General features: G+C 41.2%; 2 protein-coding genes across 7 annotated transcripts in view; both read left to right on the top strand.

The window, feature by feature from the left end:
* The window catches only part of ARFGEF3 (ARFGEF family member 3), a 77,197-nt gene extending 70,568 nt beyond the window's left edge, over positions 1-6,629 (top strand). For all 6 annotated transcript variants that reach the window (XM_015858409.3, XM_085541586.1, XM_085541587.1 and 3 more), the window contains one exon: positions 679-6,629. In XM_015858409.3, coding sequence (XP_015713895.2) covers positions 679-870 — 192 coding nt within the window. In that variant the 3' untranslated portion in view covers positions 871-6,629. The remainder of the gene's footprint in view (positions 1-678) is intronic.
* Positions 6,630-12,222: 5,593 nt separating this feature from the next.
* On the top strand, positions 12,223-19,742 carry SMIM28 (small integral membrane protein 28). Its single transcript, XM_032443274.2, has 2 exons — positions 12,223-12,905; positions 17,095-19,742. The coding sequence occupies exons 1-2, from the start codon at positions 12,795-12,797 to the stop codon at positions 17,491-17,493; spliced, it is 510 nt and encodes a 169-aa protein (XP_032299165.1). The 5' UTR covers positions 12,223-12,794; the 3' UTR covers positions 17,494-19,742.
* The last annotated feature ends 7,005 nt before the right edge of the window (positions 19,743-26,747 follow it).

Raw genomic sequence — 26,747 nt, 5'->3', positions numbered from 1 at the left:
TATTTTTCTGTTGCTTTTATCACAATAATTATAGTCTCTTCATAAGATGTCTTCCTTACCTAAAAAAATCATCATGATGAGGACTGAATATTTCGGCAGTTGGCACTGGTAAAAACCTCATTCTGTTCCATCAAAAGAAAATCAGTCTTATGAGGAGGTGTTATCAGGCATATACCAGTACAGCTTCTAAGAGTTTTTATTTGACTGAGGCCAAAGCTGCACTTTCCTAAAAACAACCAACAATGAAGTCTTTTGCTTACTGCTATGGACCTCAGGCTACTTAGGGCTTTCGAAAATGTGGAGGTACTTGTTGTAATGCTTTTTATTTAAGAAGCTTTTTGTTAATTCCAAAGCAGAAATACTGGGCTCTGTTGCTAAATAGGAACTTATTTCATGTCTGAGGAAGCAAATCAGTAAAAGCATTAAATCTTTACTCACTTTGGGATGAAATAATAGGTGATGAAGAATGATACATAAATTACAAAGTCAAACAGTAATATACAGTACAGAATTATGCAGACAGTTAACATTAAATTAATATGCTGGTATTACTGAGCCCTCTTCATAAAGCTGCAGTGATAAGATACCTTTTTTTTTTCTGCCTCATCTAAGAGAATTCTCTATATAGAAGGGTATTCTAAAGAGTCTTTTTTCTTTTTGTATCTATTCTGTTTGTAGGCATGGACCAACATGGTGCTGACAGTTCTCAACCAGATTCAGGCCCTGCCAGACCAAACTTTCACAGCCCTCCAGCCAGCAGTGTTCCCATGTATCAGCCAGCTGACTTGCCATGTGACTGATATCCGTGTCCGTCAGGCAGTACGGGAATGGCTGGGAAGAGTGGGCCGTGTGTATGATATCATCATTTAAACTAGCTGTGCTCTGTTGCAAAGGGGAAAAGACAAACAAGATATATAACAAAGAGGTATTTGGGGTTCATTAACTGCCTATTTGTTGGTGATAAATTAAGAAACAATGAGCTTGTTGATGTATTTCCCCTATCCACTTGAGACTGTGTGTTTCTCACTCATACTAGCAGAGGAGGTGAAGCATGAATGTGTCCGGGGGGGTCTGGAATGACCCCAGAATCTGCCAGTAAATCAGGCTGGTAACTGAAGTCAAAATACATTTCAGTAAACTTCATTTTAATTCAAATTCACAACAGTGGGAGCCACATCAAACTCTAGGTGAACATCCACACTTCTAAATTGCTATGAATGGAACCATCAAGCCAAGCAAGCAAGACCTAAAAATAACTAAAAAGGTGACACTTGTTCAGAGTAACTTTTTCCATTCAGAAATTAGCACGAGAGGAATAACCAAATAAAGATTACTGCAATCCTACATGCCTTGCTAAGCAAAGAAAGTTGAAATTTATTTTGCTCTGAGAAGAGCCTTTGAAATTTGGTCATATTCAGGGAACTAGTGAGTGATTACTGAAGTATCCTAGGTCTTGATCTGGTGAACCAAGCTCAGGCTGTTCCTCCTTTCATTACCCTTGTGGAATAATGCTTGGAGGGGGGAAAACAAAAAGGCACTGTCAACCTGCCTTCTCTACAGCACCACCCTTGCTACTTCAGCTATGACCACAGGCGATCATTTTTCCACATGTATAATTTATTTCCCCAAAAGGCTACAGGGAAGTTTGTTTTGCTGTTTCTTTTGAAGCTAGAGGGGAAAGCACACCACAGAGCAAAGCTACAGCCAGCCTACATGCCAGTATCCAGCACTCACAACAAAGTGAAGTGTTCCTCTAGTTCAAACAACACTACAGTTAAGCTGACTTTAGCATCCACTAGAACTACTGTAGCCAGGACACTAAACTTCGCTTATCACTCTACATTGAAATTAATCAAGATGGAAAATAGTCTGAAAAGAACGTAACTGACTTTTCTGTTTCTTTCCCCTTTCTCATCTGCTGCAGTAAACAGGGAGGGAACAGAGCCTTGTACAGATACATTTTCCCTCTGTGCAGTACTTCTATATAAGGACTACTACCATCTGCCAATATTATTAACAGGGGGAGAAGTGGAAGGATTGACTACTGTATTGAAAATACATATGTAATGATGTTCACACTGGACCCAGCGAAGGGTTACTTTGCTTAACAAATTATGTCACAGCCCCTGGGCCCTGTACTCATGTACTACATCATTTGTTGATGTTTAAATAATTCATCAGAACTAATTTAATCTGGGGTGATTCCTTAATGATGTTCTCCCAAGACTTTGAAAACGTGCATACCAACTAAATATACAGCTTCGGTCCATGCATCTTCAAAAAATGTCATCTTTTTATATCAGTCCTGGACTTTGCACAACTAACTGTTTTTAACATCTTGAACCTAAAAAAATAGAGGGTCAAAAAAAGACGTGCTGAATAGCCATCACCCTACCTGATATGTTTACTAAGAGTCTGCCACTGTCATCCTGCCTTTGCCCTCCATCATCCACTCCTCATTTGCCAACTGCTAGATTTTTGTGTGGGGAATACTATTCTGCACTGTCAGTCACACTGTTTCTCTTACTGTCAGAACTTCACTTGCAGAATTATTCCAGGAACGCCAAAAATTCCATAAAAACAACTCGTTCTTACCACAGGCACTGACTTCATAAAAAAGTAACTTGATAATATTATCAATGGTCAGTTTTCCCAACAGATGGAGTACTTCCTTGTGGGCAGGTGAGATTATATACCAAGTTCTTAGCAATTTCTGTTGCCATGGCTTTCTTAAACATCTTTAGGTTGGGTAAAAAAGTGGTTGGTTATATTTTGTTAATCTTTTTGTTTGGCATCTATATGGAACTGCTTTTAAAGCAGGACATTAATTAGGCAGCAGCCAGAATCAGAGTGAACACCTGTATGCAAGGATAGTCAAACTATTTTCATTATACAGTCATTTCAGGGATTGAGATCTTCACTGTGCTTACCTAAAACTGAAGCAAATCCTTGATTTACGTTGGAGAAGTAAAACTGATAGCAGTACCATGGGAGCCACTCAGGATTCCAGAAAGGGGGACTGTTATCTAGGAAACACCGTGGCTACATGTTACCAGTAAATTAGAAAGAGAAGCTCTAGGGATGAAAATGCCTGCCCCCAGCCAAGCACCTGAACACAGCTCAGCCCAGTGTTACCCGCTTAGCTAGCTGCTCAACCAAAGCACTGCTATATTGCAATGCATTTTAAACTTCTCCTTCCAAATTATGCACTAAGTGCCCATTGTCACCCTCAGTGCCTCTCCTTGTCCATACCCCTCCCTTAGGAAACCATATGAGGACATAAGTAACTGCATCACTCCAGAAATATCATGTAAAAGGATGGGAGGAGTACAAAGGACTCTTAGTAGCAGCAGGCTTTAGGTGAGCGGTGTTTCAGGAGCTATTAATCTGAGAGCAACACATGGAGTTGGTTCATCAGGTTATTTTTTGCTAATTTAGCCATAGACATTAGCAAGCCCCAAAATAGTAAAACGCTGAGTGTGAAGACACCATTTGATAGGCCCATGTGCTCTGTCCCATTCATACTTTGGACTGCTTGGCCTAAAGCTGCTGGCACAGGGTTTGCAGGCCTCACAGTGCAAGCTTCCTACCCAGAGAAGGAACTTGCACAGAATGGTCCCAGAGCAGAGTATTGGCACTACACCCTAGCTCTGACCACCCCAAACACATCCAGCAGCGCAAAGGAGCCCTCCATGCACCTTTCTCCCATAACACATTCAGATTCTTACTTATAGCCCTGTAGCCCACAGTGCAAGGTAACAGCAGCATAGAACCAACTACTGTTGAATCAGAACATTTATCTCCTGGTTAATGTTCTTTCATCCGGATGTTAAGATATAATTCTCTCCTAGGATAGACACTTACTTGACAATAAATGACTTCATTCAACATCCAGAAAAAATTATTGGGGAAAGAGTTACATAGACCTGGGCAGAACTTCTCTTGTAAAACACCAAATACAGGACATTTTGTCTCATCACAGATAAAACAGTACACTTCTTCCGGAGTAAAGCTCGGTTTCTGTTGAGGACAGACAGTTTTCACCTGTGGTTTGATCCAGCAAGGTACTTTTCCTTTGAGCTTCAAGTTCTGCTTAATTTTACTGTAAAATTCACTGATGAGTCTTCATTTGTCCAAGAGTTAATTCCCCACCTCGAGGTATCCCACGTTACCATATATAATCTCAATTTGCTCTGAATTTTGTATCTCAGTGCAGGACCAGTATGAAACCTGAGCATCAAACAGAGTAACAAGTAGAGCGGTCCAGCTGCATATGCTGTCTGCGTTTGCCATCTCCTGCTACTGCTTAGGCCCACCTCTCAGACTGCCTAAGCTATAGTTCTTAGTGGGAATATTGATTCTCTGGACTCAGTTCTTGAATCCTTCAAGTCCTGCATACAATTCAACAAGTTCTCAGGAAGGGGAAAGTCCTGTAGAGTTCCTGCTATTGCTTTCTCTGTTGTGGTCCTTTATACACCTCATTCCTAAAAATCCACAAGAGCCAGCACACATTCCAGTGCACCACAGTACACCCAGGCTAGAACTAGAACCTTCACTCTCACACAGATCCATTTTTAATGTGCAAGAAGTCAACCACAGCAAACCTTTATTTCTAACCACCAGCTCTTGTGTACAACCTTGTAGCTGGAAACTGAGCATGCATCATTTAAGTATTTTTGCTTTTAGCAGTCTGTTCTAGAAATGCTATTACTCAGTGATAAACTGATTTTAATTCAACAAATTCAACAAAACCAACTCCTTCTTTCCCGTGTCTTATTTCTGTAGGAGTATTATAAGATTATGCCTAAGCAAGCAATTTGAACAATACTCTGGTTATAATCACTTCTGAGTAGATCTGTTCATAGTGGTAAGCATGGCACGTGAAATTAGACAGAGATTGTCGATTGCTTTTTCCTCAATTTCTGATAATTCCACAGTTCTTTGAAGAAATGATACAATGCCATCCATTTAAAAAAATATACATATACCTTCTCCTTCAGTAAAAAAGGACCAATTTACCACAGCACAGAAGCACAAGTGTTGGATTTTATGCAATGTAGATAACATCTGGCAGCTATTGACCCCTCTTCTCTGAGCCTCCCCATTTTGAGCAGAGCTTCTGTAGGGATACAACATAAGGGTCTATCAGCAGCCCTCACCAGCGACATGCCTGGGTCTCCAGGAAGTAATATAAGTTGCATGGAAGAAATCTCACCTCCTCTTTGTGTTGTTTCCCCTACTGCCCCTTTATATGTGATACCAACTACAGTTTCATTTCATACTAAACAGTTTTGGACAAGCATGACAGGCTGGCTATTTAAAAAGAAAATAACAAAGCACCTAGTGTAAGTATGCACAATTCTTTTCACTTAATGCTGAGAGGTCCAAGTTAAGTTAAGAACCAGAAGCAGAGGGAAGGAGAACTGCCCTAATTTTGACTGTGAATATCAGTGGAGCTACACTGCATGATCCTGGATTAACACAATAATGAGCTTGCCTGTGGGACCAGATCCCTCAAATCCTCTTTAGTTTTGGCAAATTCACAAGCAAAGGTTTGCTTCCTCTCCCCCTGCCACATCAGTTCAGGGAACTGGGGCTATGGAAGGCATTTTTTGTTAAGAAAAATTGGCAAGAGTATCTATCTCAGTTCTTGCAACTCAACATCCCACTTACCAAAAGGTAGTTATGTACTCCCATCCATGGAGCAATAAGGCCTTATTTCCTTTTCACACCTTGGCTTAGCATAGTCTGCAGGGAAATACTGTGCTTCCCCAGAAAGCAAAGGGAAGCAGGAGAGCTTCAGGGACAAATAAATACAACCTCCCCAGTCAGGCCACGGCTCCTGAGCACCCAGCTCAGTGGAAGAAAGCACGATTTGATACCAAAGGGAGAGCAGCCAGGTAGGGCCAAGCTATGTCTTAGCAGAGCCCTGCACTGCACACCATTTCAAGGAGCTGATGGGAGCAAGCGGTGTGAAAGTACAAAGTGACTGCAGGGAGCACCGTCTTTTAGTTCCCCTCACCTTCCCTTTCCCCACATCCATTTTTGTCATTATTTACGACACCCCAAACTTCCATGGGCCCTCTGACCAGAGCTGAAAACTGATAGAAAGCCAAAGGGAGTAGACACTCCATTTTGCCAAAGAAATGATTATTCCTATTCCAAAATAAAAAAGCAAATTCTATCTCCATGATAATGACTACCATAGAAAGCATTTTACTACAAAGCATTATTCCCAGGATTTCATCTCTATAGCTGTATATTCAGGAGGAGCCACTAATGTTTTTAAGAGAGACTGTAAACGTCTAGAGTTCTTACACTGGATTTACCTTCTACAGAGTTCATACCTAGCTGCAGTTCCCCAGTTTCATTCATGTTTCCTCCCTCTACCTTTCTCCTATTCTTTAGTAAAACCCCTTCCTATATCTGCTGCGTTCTGTTGTGCTGCTTCGTTTGGTTCTTCAGTGTCCATTGGTCGGGAAGTCACTGTAAGCTGGCTTGCAAATTGTATTTTGTGTATATTTTGTTCAGACTGAATTCTGAAATGGAAATATTTTAAAACAAAACAAAAAAATTATAAACTATTTATGTTGCTTGTGTTGTAGAATAAAGAAGCAAATGCAAAATAATCTGGTGTTTGTTTTGTCTAAAGGTAGTTATTCTGCAAGGGGTTTGCAAGCCAGACACTCTCCACCCATATTTCCCTCTCACACAGTGTATAAATGGCACTCAAATTGTTCCCACTCTAGAAGTGCATAACAACAGCAAGAATGATAGAATGCTTCCCTCCTTGTCTGGGCTATGCGAGGGCACCCTCTGCCACCCAAATCCCTCATTCTCATCCAACTTGGATTAGTAATTTCTCCTGTTTAGTTTAAAGGAATCATTACATGAAAGCAGGTCCTGCCCAACCACCACGCAGACTTTCAAATGCAAACAAAATAAACATAAAAAGCAATTATCTACCAGGACTTCAAAAGAGAAGGGTTACAGTGCTTCCTGAAAGCAGAAGTGCTTCGGTGACAAGACAGAAGTCCATGTAACATTTAGGGTACACTGCTATGCAACTAGGGCTTTCTATAGGGTCTTGAGGGTGAAAATTCTTCTGCCAGCTGTCTCACTGAAGCTTACTGCCATCTCCAGGCATGGCCTTGTGGAATCAGAGCTTGATCCTACACGGCCAGATTCCTGTTGTTACTCCATCCTGCTAACTACATTAGAGCCATTAAGGGGCATCTCTGCTCATGCAAACATCTAACCTCTGTCCTTAAGAACAGATATTTCCTTTGACTATCCTCATCATAATATTACTCCCAGCAGTGACTTAAGCACTGAAGTAACACAAGCTCTGGCCTTCAGAGTCTGTTACACAAGAACCCTATCAGCAGGAAGAGATGTATTAGAGCAGATTACAAAGCAACTAAATGAAGCTGTGACGCTTTAATAATCTAACAGCAATTTCTGGCAAAACAAGAGTGTTAAATCCCAACAGTCTGATCTAATTTCATTCCAGGAAACTACCTTCTGCTGTTCTACTGTGTGCAGTCTAGCAAGAGACAGTCACCCTAAAGACTCAGAGGAGGAAAAACTGCCATCAAGCCATACAGATTCACGCATTCCCTCAGTAGCTTTGGTAAAGCTCTCCTTTCTCTGCCACTACAAGATGTGCCAAAGATTGATCTTTCTTTTGGTCCACTGAACACGCCCAAGAAGGAGGTAGAAATAAAAGATAGAACCAGGCTTGAGTACTGCCAGTTGAAACACACGAAACAGGTGATCTCCAATTTCTGAGCTTTTGGCAGAGAAGGTAGCCATCAGGATGAACCTCAAACATCTAATATCACTGTAAACAAACACAAGTTGAACTCATTGTCCAAATGTCTGATAGAGTGTCCTAGAACAGTGAACTCAGCATCCAGGTTTCAAAACCCAATAGAACCCCAAATAGATGAAAGCCAGGCTGAATATACCATTTTCTGGCTCCTCATTAAAAATAAATAAGTAGAATCGTGGCAATTAAACCATTTGTTTTGTTCTGCTTTGTTTTGGCTTGAAATGTTTTGGGGGAGTTTCTTTGTTGAGGGGAGTTGTTTTGAAACTGGTAGGTAAGTAGAGACCACACCTATGGATCGTCATCCCAAAGAAAACATGGTGAAGCTCTTCGTTGTGATTAGCAGCAGTATCTATCGAAGTGTCTCAACATCATCTCCCACCGCAGCCAAATAAAATGACTAAAAATAGATTAGAATATTTATTCAAGGTAATGTTTCTCAATCATTTCCTTAACTACACTTCTGACTGTTATATTACATTTCAGGCTTTTTGTACTTCAAATCAGAATCTCCTTTGTGCCGGAGACTATGAGGAGACCAACAGACCAAAAACAAAACTGGATAAGATGCTGTGTTTAAATCTGTCCCTTTAAGAATGCCCAGGAGGTCAGAAACAGACAAACCTTCAAGCTTGGAAAAATGAGAATGTCAAACATAATGAGAAAGTGAAAAATGGTTTTGTAAATGCACTGCAGTAACTTGTGTAAGGAGAGGAGGGTGATGAGGCTCTTGGTTGATTTGAGCCCTTACCTGCAAAAGCAATTAATCTTCTCTTGATAAAACATGGGAAATTGTTTCTGTGTAGAAATGCAATGATTGGGCATAAAAGCAAGGAAGAAGTTTGTGTGCCCTGATAAAATGTTCTTTCAAAGTTCCAGCTGTAGGGGTGTTCATCAGAGCAGATCTTACATCTCCCTCTCACACAATCCCTTTTAAAAGGACACTAAATAATTGAAGATCTCAGTGCGGGCTCCTGTGACCAGTCCCAAACCCAGGAGAGTAAAGATTATTAGTTTGCAGAGCCAATTGCAGGGGAAAGAAGAAAAGAAATGAAAGTTAAAATCTAGTTTGCTACTACATTTTTTTCTTGCAAACTTCCAATCAAATCATAGAATCACAGAATGGCCTGGGTTGAAAAGGAGCTCAAAAGATCATCCTTGTTTCACCCCTCCTGCTATGTGCAGGGTCACCAACCAATAACAACTGCAAGTGGGAAAATAAAACTTTTGCTTTGTCTTTAGATTTGTCACCTTTCTATATATGATTTTCTTCACGTATTTCAGTTCTATAGCAAACTTTAACATACAGGCTACAGGGGGCTGTGCACCTTCCCCATAAGCTGTAAGTAGGAATCTTCAGGCTCAGAACAGATTCAGCTTCAGGATACAATCTCCAGATTGAAACAGTGCATGTATTATTGCACAGTGTGCACAATACTTGAAACCAAAATGCATGTTATTTCAAGCAAAGCACCGTTCCAGTTCACTTAAATGGAAAGCACAAAATTGCCAAAAGCCTTTCATCTGATTCTCTGATAAATAATGCACTCTTCAATTCAGAAAGTTTCACATGGATTCAGAAGTCTGTGGATTGGAATTATTTTCTCCCTGGAGAGCCTTTCCTTGATAGCAGGGCACAAGGTCAAACACTTGTCTCCCACACGGAGGGGATCTGCAGCCTCAAGAAAGCAATTTAATCATAAAAGGGGGTTAAGGAAAAGCAGGTTTCAGTGTCTTCACAGACCCTGAAGTCCACTTACTATTGGGCATGAGCCAGCAGTGTGTACTTGTTGGAAGGCCAATAGTAACCTGGGCTGCAACAGAAGCCCCATCTGGAGTACTGCGTTTATGCCTGGAGCCCCCACTAAAGAAAGGATGCAGAGCTGTTGGAGCAGGTGCAGAGGAGGGCCACGAAGATGTTCAGAAAGCTGGAGCACCTCTCCTATGAAGACAGGTTGAAGGAGTTGGGCTTATTCAACATGGGGAAGACTCCTAGCAGACTTCACTGTGACCTCCCAGTACCTGAATGGAGCTTAGAAGGAGGAGGGAGATCAGTATTTTACAGAATTCAATTGTGACAAGACAAGGGGTATGGGTTTAAACTAAAAGAGGAGATCTAGGGTAGATGTTTGGAAGAAATTCTTTGTTCAGAGGATGATGAAGCACAGTGATTCTATGATCCTATCCCAGCCCTGGAGGCTCTCAAGGCCAGGTTGGATAAGGGCCCTGGGAAGCCTGATTCCATGGGTGGCAGCCTTGCCACAGGTGGTTGTGGCTGGGTGGGTTTTAAGGTCCTCTCCAACCCAAGCCATTCTGTGATTTAGGGCAAAATGGACATTCTGCTCCCTACTAATATCAGAGGCAATACAGCATAGAGTTACACCCTATGTCTCAGCACATTGGAAAAATAAATTATTTATGATCAGATCTTCACTCTGAGAGCTGGGAAGGTGCCCACTTTCTGCACCAGCTTCCTGAGAAAGTCTCTCCCTGCTTGAACATTAGAAGTAGCATTAGCAACACTAACTGATAATTATCAACACCCTTTGATAAATCTTTACAAAGCTTTAATCACTCAGGTGGTACCATTCCACCCCAACTATTTTCTCCAGGTTGACAGGATCAGTCAAAACGAGTCAAGGAATTATTTCAAAGAACAAAGGCAGGAGGGAAATACAAACAAACAAAGACTGTTTGGTGCATGCTGAATTCTGAAGAGCTCCCAAGTTCTGCCTCTCCCATGCATCAAAGCATCAAGCCTGGCACCTGGTTGAGAGGCTTGGACTAAAGGATGCTCCTCCCCCCATTCTCCACAGGAAAGCATGCCCAAGCTATGGAGACATCTACGAACTCTATGAGAAATAGGTCTTAAGTGATCCACAGAGTTGCTAGAATCCTGCTTGATGTGTTACTGCGGCTTCAACATGGAGTGGCAGCGCTTCACTTTTGCACAAGCAGATCTATACAGATGCTGTGTATTACACAACCTGCAGACCCCTTGCAGCTGAAAGACTTTGGCTCTAGCACTCTCTGTAACCTTCCTAACAGATCCATTGATTATAAAGCCAAAGAGACAACCATCATTCTATATTCAAATTACCTGCATGACAAAGGTCACCATGTTTCCCCAAATTTCTACTTGGCCTCAGCTCTACAGTTAAATCACTCTTGAAGATGTTCCAAAGGCAAAGAATTCACAGCACTGGGTAAGTAAGGTCAGTTAGTCCTTGAGGTGCACACCTTATTTTGGCTAAAATTCATCAAACAGGGCAATGATACCATAAAGCAGACATCATCTTTCTCCTCTCCTCATTATTCACAGCAGTCCCAAAGCAAATTTACAATAGGTTTTAAAAATAGCTTTCTTTATCTTAGGGGTTGTATTAAGACCCTAATTAAGATGGTATATGAACATCTCATGCTTGCACGTCAGGTGACAGATTTAAATCACAGGTCTCCTGAAGGAATTTATTTTAACACTGCAGTTTGAGAGGGATAGTTGTCATTGCTGCTTCCACACAGAGTCCTGGGACACCAAGCAAGGGAATTTTTATGTCTCAGTGTGACCTGTTGAGTCAGGACCCAACTGCTCAGAAGAGATAGCAGTTCACACTTGGGCTGCCCCGACTGCTACGAACAAGGTCTACTGTTTTCTGGGACCAGTGACCTCAAAAGAACAGGGGAAGAAAAGTCCAAACAGGAAATACAATTTAAGAATCTTGACCCCCTGATTTTGTATTATCAAACCTGAACAGAAATTTTGCTTTAACAGACTGACCTTGAGACACCATACAAGACACACTGCAGTTGTAATGGGTATTATCCACAGCCTCCCTCTGCTCAGAGGAAAAAAGGAAAAGACAATAAGAGTAATGAAGCTTTGGAACAAGTTGCCCAGAGAGGTGGTGGATGCCCTATCCCCAGAGACATTCAAGGTCAGGCTGAAGGGGTTCTTAGCATCCTGATCCAGCTGTAGGCACCCCTGTTCATTGCAAAGGCTTTGGACCAGGTGAACTTTAAAGGTCTCTTCCAATTTAATTTTATGATTCTATGAACTTCTTTCTCAGTAAGAGTTAAACCCTGAGCCAACTCGGATTAAATATCGCTCCTATTAGAGGTTAATATACATCCCTGACATTTTATTTGCTTGAAGAACACAACAAAGGCTTCCCACTCAGAACAACCTCCACTTAATAACTCACATCCTAGAAACCAGTAAGTGAGCCCTGAGTCAAGCACACTGACAACTCACTACTGGAAGCGTTTGTATGCTCACAGTGACCGAAGCTGCTCTGGCAGCCTTCTCTCTCTGGATTTACCATTAACATTTGCATTCTCACTCTGCTAAATAATTCAGCATAGCATTTAGCCTTCTATCCTTGTCTCTCTACACACCAGATGCTCTCACAGTTTACTGTAGGCACCAGCCACAGGGAACAAAAACCTGCCTAGATCTTTGGAGGCTTTTGCTCTCTGTAACAGAAAGGGAACTTTCACTCTTGGTATAGGGGCTTTTTATTATTATTTTGTTGGAAAAGCATTCGTTAGATCCCTATATAGGCGGTTATTTATCTGCATGGAGTCAGGACCATGTGGTCTCAGCTTCACATGCAAATTCCCTTTTTAATAATCCTAATGCGGGGAGCCCTCCAATCAGAGCACTATCAGCCACGGGCGCCCTGATACCTGATGCCAGCTTTACTGGTAATGTAGGCCACTGAAGCAAATCCAGGGAGATTGACTTGGAAGTGAAGAGAGAAGAGGAGATCCGCCTGCTTGGCTTCCTGACACGGGGGTTTCTATTTGTTTTCTCCCTCTGCTCTGGACTCAGAAAGGGACACAATTCCTGTACAGTCATTATCGGAGAGCAGCCCAGCAGGGTCAAGGCTGAGAGAAGAGGACACAGCCACAAGCAGTGAAGCAAGGTGGAGGAGTGAAGACAGAAGAGCAGGTGGATGAAAGCATGAGGTTACTCCTGGGCAGCAGCTGGAAGAAATTTGGACATGCTGACAGGGGAAACTACGACTGGCTGAACACTGAACCAGGTGGGCCACTTCTGGAAACAGAGCTCCAGGTCTGTACCTGCCGGCGTCTGTGGAACCTCTCTTTGACTTTACATGAGTGTATACATTTGTACAGTGCCTCAGTGTATAGCACAGAGTCAGTGTGGGGGTATTGAGCTATCAAGGCAGTAATGCTCAATTACATAGAGTAAAACGCTTGTATATATTGTTGTGGTTTTAAATGCATCAGTGGTGAAGGAAAAATCATTAGAAGAGAAATCTTGCTAGAGTGGCTGCTAAATAAGTTTCTTTAAAGCAGAATGCATTGTGCTATTCCTTGATTTCCTTTCTTTTAAATACATGTTTATGCTTTGGCTCTTACCCCATGAAGCATTTCTGCAGATGTTAAGAGTGAGTATCAGGCGACGATGAACTCTTGTTCTCTAAGCTGCGCGCTGATTACTTCTGAGAGAGGATCACAGGCAGGCGAGTGGGAGGAGGGGGGAGTAGCTGTCAGAATGGAAAACACAGCCTGCCTGCGTGTGTTTCTGTGTGCTTTTGGGTAGGGCTTCTCCAAGGGGAAACTAATTTCAGGTACACGTGCACCCCTAGTAAACAACCATGCCAAGCAGCACTTGTAAGTACACTGGCCATGCTACTTAGCTATCAAGTGTACTGCTGTAAAAGAGAAGAGAAGGCGTGTAGGGGGTACCAAAACTGGAGGAAAAGCAGCTTTAAAACAACTCTGTGATTTTAAGAGTCTACCTCATCAGTAAGACTATCTGCGTATGAATTTCAGAATTACCTCTTCCCTGATTCAATTTCAAATGCCTTATCAAAAACATTAGTATGAACACAAACTCTATTTAAAAAAAAAAAAAAAAAATCATTTCAATAATGTTTTAAGAACTCTAGCAAATCATTAGCAATGAATTTTAGCACCAGCCACTTCGATGGAAGTTTAGATAAGTCAAATCCACCTTCCTTTTTCTATCTTTATAAGAAAGCTTCCTTTAAACTCATGTTTTCCCTTACAAGGTCCTTCCCTTCTAAAGCAGGTACCAGGTTTCCTTTGTCTAAATGTATGTTCAGGTCTAACCTCACTCAATTCATTATGGAAACACCATACAACTCATCTGTGCTCTCCATTTCATTCCTTTACCAACAGGCCATGAGTAAGAGCTCATCTTAACTCATATGGGTCACATAATCTGTAAGCCAGCAACTGTACATGCTCAGCACAGTAAAAAAAATGTAGGCAGGCAGATTAGCAATGAAAGGCTTTACTATTTCTGTGCTGTGCTCAGTGTTTTGGAATACCGACCCTTTGCTTCACTCCTCACAAAGGTGTAAATTAAAAGAATTAATAGGGCAGGAAGTCACGCACAATGCCGAGACCATCCAACTAAAAATCAGTTCTAGAAAAAACACCCAGGTCTTTTTAGAAAGTTAATCCCTTCTACTGTTGCACACTTTCCTGCCTTACTCTCATTATGCGGGCTATTTTCCTTGTGTTTTTGTAGCTTAACTCATGCTGGTAGTCCAAATCTTACTGTTGTCAATTACAAAATCCACAGTAGCTACTCACGGTAACGCAGGCAGAGCATTTTCAGTTATTGAAGACACAGCTTCATTTCAAAGGCATTCTGTTTTCCAGTTCCAGCACTTATTTTCCACCGTATATACTGGCCCACTGTTTATTTTTTAGCTTTAGAACTTCAGAAAAAAAACCTGTTTAGTTTCATTATAGTTTTTGTTATATGTATCATGGCTATAAAATTGTCCTAAATTTTATGTCAAGATCTCTGCAGCATTTTTCAGAAACAGGCACAAAATCGCAACAGAAGTACTGGGGTCTACACCGCTCAGTTTTTTCCCCACTTCTTTAGTAGATGTATCTAAGCACAACAAGCTACTTATCAGCTGCAGTGAAAGTTTCTTGAACCACATCTCAGTGTAAAACCAGACTGAAAAATGTTTGGCAGGAGACTATCACCATGGACAGTAACTCACTGTGCTTCATGCTTAAGGTCCTGAGCATCCGTAAATTCACCTCCAGTCCTTCAGTCCATTCCCATCTGCTTGCCATGCTATATATTCTCCACATTTCAGTCCCTATGTGAAGCCATGTCCCAGACCAGGCAGCACCAGGCAATTGTAACATCAGGCTGTGCTTCTATCAGCACAGGAACGAAATGACAACAGTCATTTATTCAAAATTGCACTTATTTTCAGTGCAATTCACAGAGCCACAAAGGTTGGAAAAGAATTCAACAACCACCTAGTCCAACCACCAGCCCATCCCCACCATGCCCACTAACCACATCCTTTATTGCCAGATCTACACATTTCTCAAATGCCCCGAGGTACGGTGCCTTCACCACCTCCCTGGGCAGCCTGTTCCTTTGCATTATTCCTCCTGAGAAGAATTTTTACCTAATATCCAACCTGAGAAAGGAAAAAAACTCATTCATAGAGATGACACATATGTCTGGAATCAGGACTCAGTATACCTAGTATACCTTTTACTACTCTCAAGTATCAAACACTTATTTAGGACAGTAGGTAAGACTGCCAACCACAACAGCACACAATTCACAGATATTATAAAATAAGTATTTGAAACTGATTGACAGGTTGCTTCCTATAAATTAAACCTCAAATTTAGACCTGAAAAATGTGCTCTTCACTGATAATGAAAATTGCTATCCCATAAAAGCTCATCTCTTTCAAATATCCATTAAGAAAGTACTGCTAACACAACGGACTCAGGAAATCTCAATATCCATAGTACACAAACTAAAACCATTTTCTTCTCACTTCTCACATGTGGTGTTTTAAGAACCTCATGTAGTAAAAACATCTGGAAGCAAACTTTTTAAAGAAAATCTCCCACATTTACTAAATATCTTAATGTCTGCCTTAGAATAACAGCTAAAATGTTTTCTTTAAACTTCTTATAGCTCATTTGATGGTGAGGTAAGACAACAGCTTGTACTGCCAGAAGCTCATTAATAAGAAACGATCAGTAAATACGAGATAATTCTTTAGTATGCATTTCTGCAGCTAAAAGGCAGCAGAGGAAAAAAAGCTTGATAGCTAATCCATGATAGTTTGGATGCATTTTAAAATGACTTTAATGGGCTTATCCTCAGACCCACAACAACTCAGAGGGAAAAACAAAATGGCAGAAGTCTGCTCTGTTTTGCTGCTACAAGTAAAAACTGATTTATGTTCTTTTTCCTAAGTATGACCACATACAAATAATTCAATAATATGACTATGAAATGAAGAGGTAACAAATGCATGGCAGATAATCAGTTGAATATAGGTTACAGCTTATTTATGTGGCTACCAGAACAACCACAGTTCTTGAAGGGTGAGCAGTGAAATTTTTCATAGACTCTAGACCAAACAAGCTCCAGTTAACAAAAGCTAAAGCTGGATAGACTTAGACTGGAAATAAGATCTACTCAATTTTAAAACTGAAACAAATACAGAAGAAGAAAACGTGTCACTGAAAAAAACCAACCCATAGCTTAGAACTTCTGACATGACCCAAAAGCGTGGTGCAGAGGTCTTTTGTCTAGACTTTCAAACAGGGAAAATAAATGATTCTGGGATAGCTGACAGAACAGGCTCAAGGAAGAGCCCTAGTTCTGGCTGTCCCAACAAACCAAGTTCTATTGCGGCTGGCTTGTAAGGATGGAACAGCCAAAGACCAGGCATTGCTGGTGGTTAGTACTGGTGGAAGGGGCAGCTGTTATAATGTTTGTTCTTTAAAGTTAACAGTAGAGACTTCCAAACAGAAATGACAAAATCTAGTGGATGACTAGCCCTTCTCCTCTTCAATTCAGTGCTGTCTCAAGATTTAAAAGCTTAACCAGCCTCTCACACAGAGAACAGGTCCCAGCTAATCCAAGAGTAATAACAACACATACCAAAATACACATAGTTCCAGGCTGTTGGTATTCTTCCCCCACTCACAAGAGTATTTTCCTAGAAACCCAGCTCTCTTAGCTACTTTGTCATTTATATTGTCTCTTGTTGTCAAAGTATTTTGTTTTAATATACCAGCAAATAGGATTTGGCAAACCACCAGCCTGCAAAATGCATTGCATTAGTGGCACTAATGCAGACAGAAAATAATTTGGGAATGAAACTGCTTGGTCATTGTTGGGGGAACGTGCTGTTTTTTTCTTCTCTGTGATTAAGAGGTCTCCATGCATCCAACACACTACCTATTTGCTTCTGTTACAGAGTAGACAACAGATAAGTTCAACCAAAGATGACATAGAACCATTTCTGTGCATCATTTTGCCTGCCACCATGATGCTCTTCCTGGCATTCCTGCTGCTCTTCCTGTACCGCCGCTGCCAGCGCCCCATCCCACAAGGGCAGATCTTCAGCATTGACCTCCCTGAGGCCCTGCCTGAGCATGATGTGTCCAATTTCCTTTCTGTGCTGCCATGGAACAGCGAGCAGAGTTTTCACTATTCCACTCTGCTCCCAGATGCCACATTCCTGTCCTTATGCTTGCCTCCATCCTACGAGGAGGCCACTACAAAGACTGCCTTGGATGAGGCTCACGTTGAGCTCCCTCCAGACCCAGTGCCTCCTTATGAAGAGAGCACACTGCCATCCAGCAGCACCAGATAAGCTTCCTACGGAAGTACTTTAGCTGAAGCATGCTGCCCCTCAAGGCACAAATATGGATCTGCTATGGCCTTTAAAATTAGCACAAATAATCCAAATGAGGTAAAACAAATGAACTATGAAGGAACAAAATTAAAGGAACAAGGAATTGGAATTTCCTAGAACACGGTGAAGAGTATCTTCCATCTGTAGCAAGGCTAAACACCTCATCAGTTCTAGACTGGTAACGGAGGAATCTGAGAGGACAGAGTATGTTGTACAAGGATTAGACTTACAGATGGATGAGAATCTGCTCAATCCCAAAGAGACATAACAACATTGATGGCTGGACTTGATGGTCTTGAAGATCTTTTCCAGCCTAGATGACTCTATGATAAATTATACTACAAATTTAACAGTTGCAAAAAGGGCTTTTAGCACGAATCTGTGCCAGTTTGGCTTTTTCTACTTTATGTGCTTATTTTTCATTGAGTTCCTGAAAAGCTGATTTATTAAGTCAGCATGTCCTAACATCGCATCATTCTTCAGTGCTCTGGAACAGTCGATCACAGCACTCAGGAAAACAAATAAACTCTAAGGAAATTTTCCAGCTGTCCCCAAAAGTACAACCACGCACCATTCCTGAAAGCTGACTTCTACCACGACTGAATGGTGAAAGCAACCAGAGAAGACCAGATCATTCTGGATGAGGAAGACTCCAACACCATCACACACAAACATGTGCACTTGGTACAAGACAAGGCTTACCAGATCCCAAAGTTCTCGGCTACTGGCTTGACTTATTTGCCAATGTACAGATCTAAAACAATAAATCCTGCAACCTTTTAGGTACCATGTGCAAAAGAAAATAGGGGGGCGGGGGGGAGAAATAAATCTAATGCTCAAAGAAAAAAATCCAGTTGGTGTTTCAAAACAGCATTGCATTCGCTTTGCCACAAGAGAGAAGTAAATACCATTTAAACGGGTTCTTGAGAGGGCTTGCACATCCTTACTTTTAGAGAGTGACGTGTCTCTAATTCCTTCTTTCAGAACAGCACTTTCACCATGCTGACAGATGCTCTTGTTGACTGATAAAATTCAGCCTCCATTGTTTCAAATGTGGCATATTTTGCCTTAAAATATCAGATATGTTCTGAAATCAGTTACTCTGTTCTTCAGCAGTTTATCCTTGTCATTTTAGTGCCTGAAAGCTACCCTGGACTCAGTTTTCTAAGTTGCTCTCCTGTTATCTTAATTACAAGTCAAATAAATTCTTGAGTGATATTTCCAGTGATCAAAACTGATGTGCTAATTCTAGAACTAGCCAAGAATTGCTATTCCTTCCAAGAAAACTGAGCAATCATCTCCCACATAGTATTTATTGGGTAACTCAAAGCCTGCCTTAGAAAAACAGTTTGTTCACATTACTAGAGATAAATTAAGAACAGATAATTGCTCACATTCAAATTAACAGCAATATATATCCCATTACTTCATTTCCTTTTTCTAATAGACTACTTTTAATTTCATCTAGAATTAGTGTCTCGTTTTAAATAAACGATTTAAACATTGTTTTATCTGGTCTTGCATGGTAATTGTCCCTAGTGGGTTTCAACCTACCCAGCATCTCATTCTTAAATCTCCACTTCAAATCAAAGGTCCAGCTGATAAATTACTCTCCACAGTGTAGCAGCTACCACTGATCATGTCAACCTGTGGCACACCCAGCAGTAACCATAGTGTCATTGTCACTGCTACTGTTTGATCACATCCTCTGCAGCAAACATAGCTCACTGTCCAAAAGGAACTCATGCTCAGCTCCACTAATCTGAAAGAGAAAGGCTTAAAGCACACCATCTCAAAAAGAGCCATTGGAGTTTCAGCTTTAGACAAGATGACTGAAACATTAAATTTTCAAGTACAGAAAAAGTAACTGCAAACAGAAGAAAACAACCCTTCATACTTCATGCCTGCAGCAGTCTGGACTGGTTCCAGAAAGCTTAAGTTGCATGAAAAAAAAAATAAATAAATAGAAAAATCTAAAAGCAAACTACAATCTAAAAGAGCAGCAAAGCACTGGGAGCAACATCTCTGGTCATAGTAAGAAGTCAAGCAACCATCTGTCAGCAGTGAAGGATGCTAGTTGGAGCAAGGAATGCTTAGAAGTCATCCCGGGCCTTTCCCTGCTCCTATATCACAAGGCTGTGTAAAAATAAAGTCTGTTCATGGTTTCTAAGTTTTATAAGAAAATAAACATCTCTTTGAAAACCAGACACCATGAATTTTCACATACATACATAGATCACTGTAAGTCTGTACTATATAATGGCAAGGTGCTTATAATTTTTTTGTTTAAATCCAATGAAGGTTAGAGCTTATTAAAATATCAAAACCTGCTAACACACACACCATCTTCTGAGCTGTAGGCTCACTGTGACAGGCAGGGTAACACTGCTCTGGTGTTTTACTAAGACAGCGCCAACAGCCAGCAATGCGATTGCGTATATCCTAAATCTAAACAACAAGCTGTTGTAAGAAACTATGGAGTAGTAGAGGCACCCTTTCACTAAAAAGGCTTTCAAAGGCTTAGAGGGCAATCTCTATGCCTGACCTCTCTGGGAGAGCAGTCAGAGTCCCTTACTGCCCACTGCTTTGTGAGCAGAGATGCACACACACTGCATGTGGATGAAAGCCTTGCGCTCAAAATGCATTAGGGGAAAAGAGCACCAATATTTTTTACAAAATTGTTTTATTAAATATGCACTGAAAGCATACAGCCCACACCTCCCACAATAACGTAATGGTTTTATATTAATAGAATATACTAAGCATAGTAGATGCTCATAAAATGAAGTATTCAATAAAACTGATTCATGCTTACCTACAGACCGAACATCTGGCACCTATTCATTGCTATGCTACCATAACTAGCTCATGACTCATCTGTACTTGCCAGTTGTGAAAGGTGTTTTCAAAGCAGCACAGTCACTGCTTGGTCTTCTGAAATAACTATTTTTTACTCTCTATCTAGAACACAATCATTGTCACTGATGTGCAAAGGGAGAAGCATTTAAGTGTACACCTACCCCTGAAGAGAGATGCTCATTTGTAACAAGTATTTTGACTAGTAATTCAGCCCTGGTTTCAGTGAAGTGGAAGAAAATGAAAAAGAAATGCACAACATCAAGTCAGTGTGTCTTTACAATAGTTCAACACCACCACAGTAGCCTCAATAATAACAGAAATGGCTTAATCTGCAATGACAGGGGTTTTATTTGGGTCCCTTAACCCTCAAAGCATCTGAATACAGGCACACAATGACACACTTTTGCCAGTACCAACTCCACTAGTAAGAACTATGTACATCCCAGTAGAGAAGAACACTTATGAACGTAGTTCATAACCAAAAGCATGTTTTTAAGTCAACTGCTAATTAAATGAATTCCTGTAACAGTTCCAAGCACAGAGATAAAAAAAAAAATGGAGAAATACCATTCCTGCTCCATCAAAGGAACATACAGAAGAACAAACTCTCATTGAAAAAATAATTAGAGAAAAATGCCCATTCAGAAATATACTTCTCACAAACTTGCTTCTCTCTCCCTTAGTTCCCATTCTTCACTTCTCTCTCATTTGGTTTATTTCACTACTGCCAGATACAAAAAAAGGCAACACAGAAAGGGAAACTAAGCTATGGGCTGACCCAAAGCCACAGAGATCAAAACTAAATGTCAGACGTCGTGCTCTACCCACAATCTGGAATTTGAGTTTCTCATCATGAAGTGCGTTGCATGAAAACAGTTTTTCCCCTGCAGGCTAAACAGAAATATTCTAGTATATTTCTACAAACATAATTCACTACCTGTGTAGGCAACAATATGCCAAGTCATTTATGAAGGATGTCTTAAAATACAGTATGTGTTTCAGCACTGTGATATTCGTCTTCTGCCTTTTTCTTCCAGTTTGGAAAACATACAGTTGACAAAACCCTCCTAAATCACTGGGGCCTCAAGTTCATTCAGAAAGAATGCATATTTAGATGTGAAAGTCAGCTTGTGGAGAATTACCCTGTGCTGCATCTTTCCCCCTTAGCAGCTGTGGTGCTGCAGCTTACACCCACCCACCCACAAGGCAGCAAGTCTGTGTGATTTTTCTGGTAACGTGAGTATAAACTCCTTTTGTTATAGTGCTTTTATTCTTTGGTTTTAAACCCAGATTTCCCCTTAAGCCTGGGAATTAATTCCACATGAAGTCTAATCATCCTTCCTTTCCCAATCTCCTCCTGTTTTCTTTTTAAAGGAAAAATAAATAAACAAATGGGGGAAAAAAAAAGAGAAATCCATACTAAATGGCTCGATACCTCCAAGGAGCACTTATTTCTGTTCCTAATTTCCATCGGTTCTCTGTAAACAATTAATCATTTCTCTTGCTCTTCATATATGAGACCAATGCTCATGAAGAATTTCAGAGCTGCTAGTTTGCCTGCGTATTTCATCATGTTTTTTTCTCCCTTTAGCACTTCTAAGGTTTGTTCTGGGATTCCCTGCTTTGATAGCTACGTCTCACCATTTCATTCACTACCCACCCACACGCAGCTTGAGATCTCATGAAACAAGGTTGAGTCTCTACTACGTTGCAGAAGAACAAGAAAGTTTCTGAACACTCTGATCTGTATCTGTCATTTCCAGCTTGTGGACTAGAGATAGCAGGGGTCTGAACGCATCTTTTAAGCGGCTATAATTGGTGTCTACGAAAGCTGGTTCACAAAACATACAAGGTAACCACATCAGTACATGAGAACTGCAGAAACACTGATATCCCTAGAAAAAAGGTTACATTATATTGATTTCTCACTGTTTACCTAGTGCACATCATTTCAAGAATTACAGTATCTCCATCACCCCACCAAACTAGGAATAAATTAAGTCTTCCAAATTCTATTCCTTGTTGGCATAACATATAAGAGAATACAGTACCTCTCACTTTCGGACCAAAGGTTCCAACGCTATCCAGTCACAGGAAGACAAAGGCTTGCTCTGTCCTAAGCCTGCTGTCACTCTGCTGCCTATAAACTCCATATGATTATAAAGATTCCAGACTCAGGAAAGCCCAAGACAACAGCTCACAGTTATCCCTCTTGGCACCTCCGATAAGACTAAGCAACATAGAAACTCCTGCTCACTCTGGGTTAGCCCTCACCTTCCCCATGCCAAAATACATGAGGGTGGGGGGTTCCTTGGCCACACCTCCTGCATTGTGAAACAAGAGAGGTAACTAGGTGAGTTCATAGACTGCCCCCCAAGCAGTTCTAAGAGCAGGTGGAGCAGGTCTTCCATCAGCACCTAACAAACTTGCCCAGCCACTCCCACCACTGCCCATTTGTTTGCAGGCATAGAATGGGAGGGAAACTCACCTCATCGTTCTTTGCTTGTTCTGTGAACAAAGCAAATTCTTTCCAATAAGTCCTGGGGGTTTTCTTTAAGACTTACTTCTAACATAAGTGCTCTATTATTATTTTTTTCCTAACAATCAAGACTTAGGCCATCAGAATACATTTTTTATTAGAAAAGTAGCAAGTTAACATGCTGACAATGTCCAGATTTATGCACTGGTGGTCATGGCCTTTATGAACCAAGACTTGAGTGAGCACCTCTTCTTTTTCCTAAAACCTTGACCTGGTGTAAACTACAGCACAGTGGAAGCACTGCTGGTTTTTACTGCACTTTATGGCAGCCTGGAAGCCAAAATGCTCCTTTTCTGGTTTATTTTTCCTTATCTTGTTTACTTATACTTGATTTTAAATGCAAAATCTGAAGGGATTTTAGAGACAGGGCCACCCCCTGTGCTGGCACAGCACCTGGCTCAGGTGATAGCAGCTAAAGGTGATGGCAGCAGGTGGCCCAAGGTGGGCTCAAGATAGTAGCACAGGCCTGGCAGCAGTTATTTTCATCCTCCCCCTTCCCCCAACATACACACCCACTGAGTTAATCACATTAATCCTCTTGTGCAGCCTCCACTGGGATCATCCCAGGTTTGTGAGAGCTGGCACTGACGCTGTCTGTCCTCGAGCAGTGAGACAACTGCTGAGAACCAAGCAGTCACCAGCACCTTGTGTTCACCAAGACCTGGTCAAATGCCCTCAATGATACAAATGCTTCCTCCCTGTTTTAAGCTCAGTTCCTGACCCTCCTCCCCTGCTGCCATCAGGTGCCTCCAGAGCTTGCACCTACATTCTATTTTACACCTTTCTCTAGGAGTGCCCATGCTGGAAGCCAGCTCTGACCCACAGGTACCCCAAGGAGGGACTGGCTGGAGATATCACGAGGCAGTATGGCAGCAAGAAGAGAGCAGGTGCATGTGGACTGTTGGATGTGCCTGGTAGCTGTGCCAACATGATTGCTAGGTGGGAAATAACACAGCTGAGAAACATCACGGAGAGTGGGGGAGGCAGCAGGAGAGTAGAAATGATGAGGAAGGCAGAAGGCACACAAGAAATTCATCCCTTGAATTCAATGTTTGATCTGTTACATTCTCAAAAGTGGATCTGACGCCCAGGACTTCCCAAAAGAACAGTCTAGATACATAGTGGTGCTGGTGGTTCTTTTAATCTCAGAAAAATAACTTACCAACTTCTTGTCATGTCCCACAGTCTTCATTTCTGTCTGAACATTGCACCCAAAGCTGCATCAGTAAATGGACTAAAACAGTACTATCAAAGTAGGGCAGCTTCTCAGCTGTTGCGTGCCAACACTGACTGCACCTTTTGCTTTATGGCTCTTTCACCAAGTTTAAACGGGCCCAGAAATCAGTTTGCTTGTTCCATACACAACTAGCTATGTTTCTAACACTTCTCACACTGGGTTACAGCAAAACAGACACAAAAACTAGAAAGATAACATAATGTATGCCTTTGTGAGTACTGAAGTTCATTCAAATAAAGCAGAAAAAAAATAATTCCTCGTTACCACTCCAATTTTTTTAACACTTTATTGTTGGAGAAGTCCATCCTTTTGATCTTCTCATATAGAAGCAGGCAAATACATCGTTTTGAACCACTTAAAGCACTGTAGCAAACATTTGGTTGGAGCAATGACTGCTGCCATAAATGGCTTTTCCAGAACTCTGTGGGATCTGAAGAATACCTGACAAGATATATTAGTTTGCAATACTATGAAGGCATTTATTCCTGTGCACAAATGACCTGTCTTCAGTCCAGAAAGTGACTGGTAATGTTTAGCAAGTACTGGAGTACAGTGACTATGGAGAACCACAGCCAGTCTGTGGGAACCATGGACATGGGGATGTTGGTAGAAATGAATGTGAGTATTAGCCTTTCTGATCCCATATTCTTTCCCTCTCTGTCAGGTAATGGCTTTTGTACACAGAGCCCTCTCAGCTGTTGAGCTCAGGCCTGCAGCTGCCTGCCCGGTATTGTCTGACGTTTCCTCACTTCAGCCTATTACTTCTCTAAGCTCATACAACTTTTCCTTTTCTGAAATGCTTATCCATGTTTGACCGACTTTGCCTTACACACCCTTTGCACTGTGAAGAAAGATTTTTGGCCACGTTTTCTTTCCTCTCCATGCAACTATCCAACTGTTCATTTACCCTTTTCTCTTCTGTACTACCTGAAACTTCATCTCTGCATTAGCCTGTCTGCCTAACACATCACCATCACTCTTCGCATTCACTGCACTTCTCAGAAATCTCCCTAATCCACCTTTTTGGTCATTATTCTGTGCTTCCTTTCCAACAGCCTTATGTGTGAACCAGCATCCTGGTTCTTCAAAACCACCACTTCATCAAATCCACCTCTTTCTGAATTCTTTTCACTGGTTTCCAGTAGCCTTCCAAACCTCCTCTCACCAAGCTAGTGCTCCTCGCACAACCACCTTCATTTCAATTCATCGATTCCCTTCTCTTCACTGCATACACACAGTGAAAACTTTTAAGTACCACACAGCCTTATGGATGTAATACCTTTTAATAATTTAAGAGCTCAAATGCTAAGGGGAGTTAGGGCTGCATACATTTGACATGAGTAAGAATGAACCCTGAACACAGTCAAGGGAAGCAGAACATAGGAAAATGGAGATGGAAACGTTCACAATAAAAGGAAAAACACATTAATCTCAGGTCAAGCTTCAACAGCAATTCTTGTTTTAGAGAAGTGTAAACCAACTGTAAACTATGAACAAGCCCTTTAATAGTATGATTACTCATCAGGACGACACCAGACTTCCTTAGCATGGCAGAAGTTTCCTTATTCTTCCTCCCCTCCAAGGACTCTGGATGTCTTTAGCATTGGTTTCCCAAACTTAATCTATACTTGTTGGCAGCAAGATGACCACAATTGCAAATTCTTCCTGTACAGGAAGAATATAACAGAAGAAATTAACTCTGAAGTTGGATGTATGACATAAAATATATTTTCCTTACCGTAATTACATACACGCCAGAGTTGCTGCCAGTTCTCTAAGTGCAGCCTAAAGCTGCTCTGGGGCTGAGTTCAGCAGCAAACACTGAAGCTGAGGAGAACATAGCTGAAAAAATCTGAGCTACCAATTCTGAACTGGCTGCAGAGGATGGATGATGTGGTGATACCTGTATATAAAAGTTACATCAGATGCCTACATGAATATAATTATAAGCACTACTGAATATATTTTAGCACACTGTACACATTTTAAACCTTATACTGTGTTAAATGTAGTCCTGTAGCAACATCAGTAGGGTTAAATGAACACTGCCTTCTGCACACTAGTCAGACCCTGATCCTCACATCAAACACACACCAAGTGTGAGCTTTACATAAGCATCAAGGCAAGCTGCAGTAGAAGAAATTCAACTCATGCTACCTTTAACTTTAATCCCACCTACCTGCATATACACGTAAGCACGTATGAATGGTATGAAGTTTGCTGTGCACCAGTTAGTCCCAACCTTGCTGTGCAGCCAGATTTCACTCTTCACTTCCCTCTCACTCTGCTTATAATCTGGTTCTCCAACAATTTTAGTTTTCTACGACAGGTTGCAAGTAAGAAGTAGTAAATACACTCACAAATGAGACTGGAAAAAACTTACTATTTTAGATTTTTTAGTCTCAGCACTGACATGGCAAAATGGGATGGATATAAGTATGCTTTAGTTCTGCCTCTAAATGGAATTAGTAACTTTTGCAAGTGTAGATTAGTAGCTGGATGTCTGTGGCATTCAATGTGTTGCCATACACCTCTGGACACAACTTTTGGAGAATTTAATCAACTCAAAAGACAATA

This window comes from Coturnix japonica, chromosome 3 (genome assembly GCF_054131305.1).
Source record: "Coturnix japonica strain WE chromosome 3, WE-NBRP24, whole genome shotgun sequence".
NCBI classification, from domain to species: domain Eukaryota; kingdom Metazoa; phylum Chordata; class Aves; order Galliformes; family Phasianidae; genus Coturnix; species Coturnix japonica.
Note: the sequence above shows the minus strand (reverse complement) of the source record. Positions and strands in the feature narration are given on the sequence as shown.

Bases quoted from the DNA above. Each gene is read 5' to 3' on its own strand.
- SMIM28 (XM_032443274.2), top strand. From the start codon at position 12,795: ATGAGGTTACTCCTGGGCAGCAGCTGGAAGAAATTTGGACATGCTGAC. The intron at 12,906-17,094 runs GTCTGTACCTGC...CTTCTGTTACAG, and splicing joins TTCTGGAAACAGAGCTCCAG to AGTAGACAACAGATAAGTTC.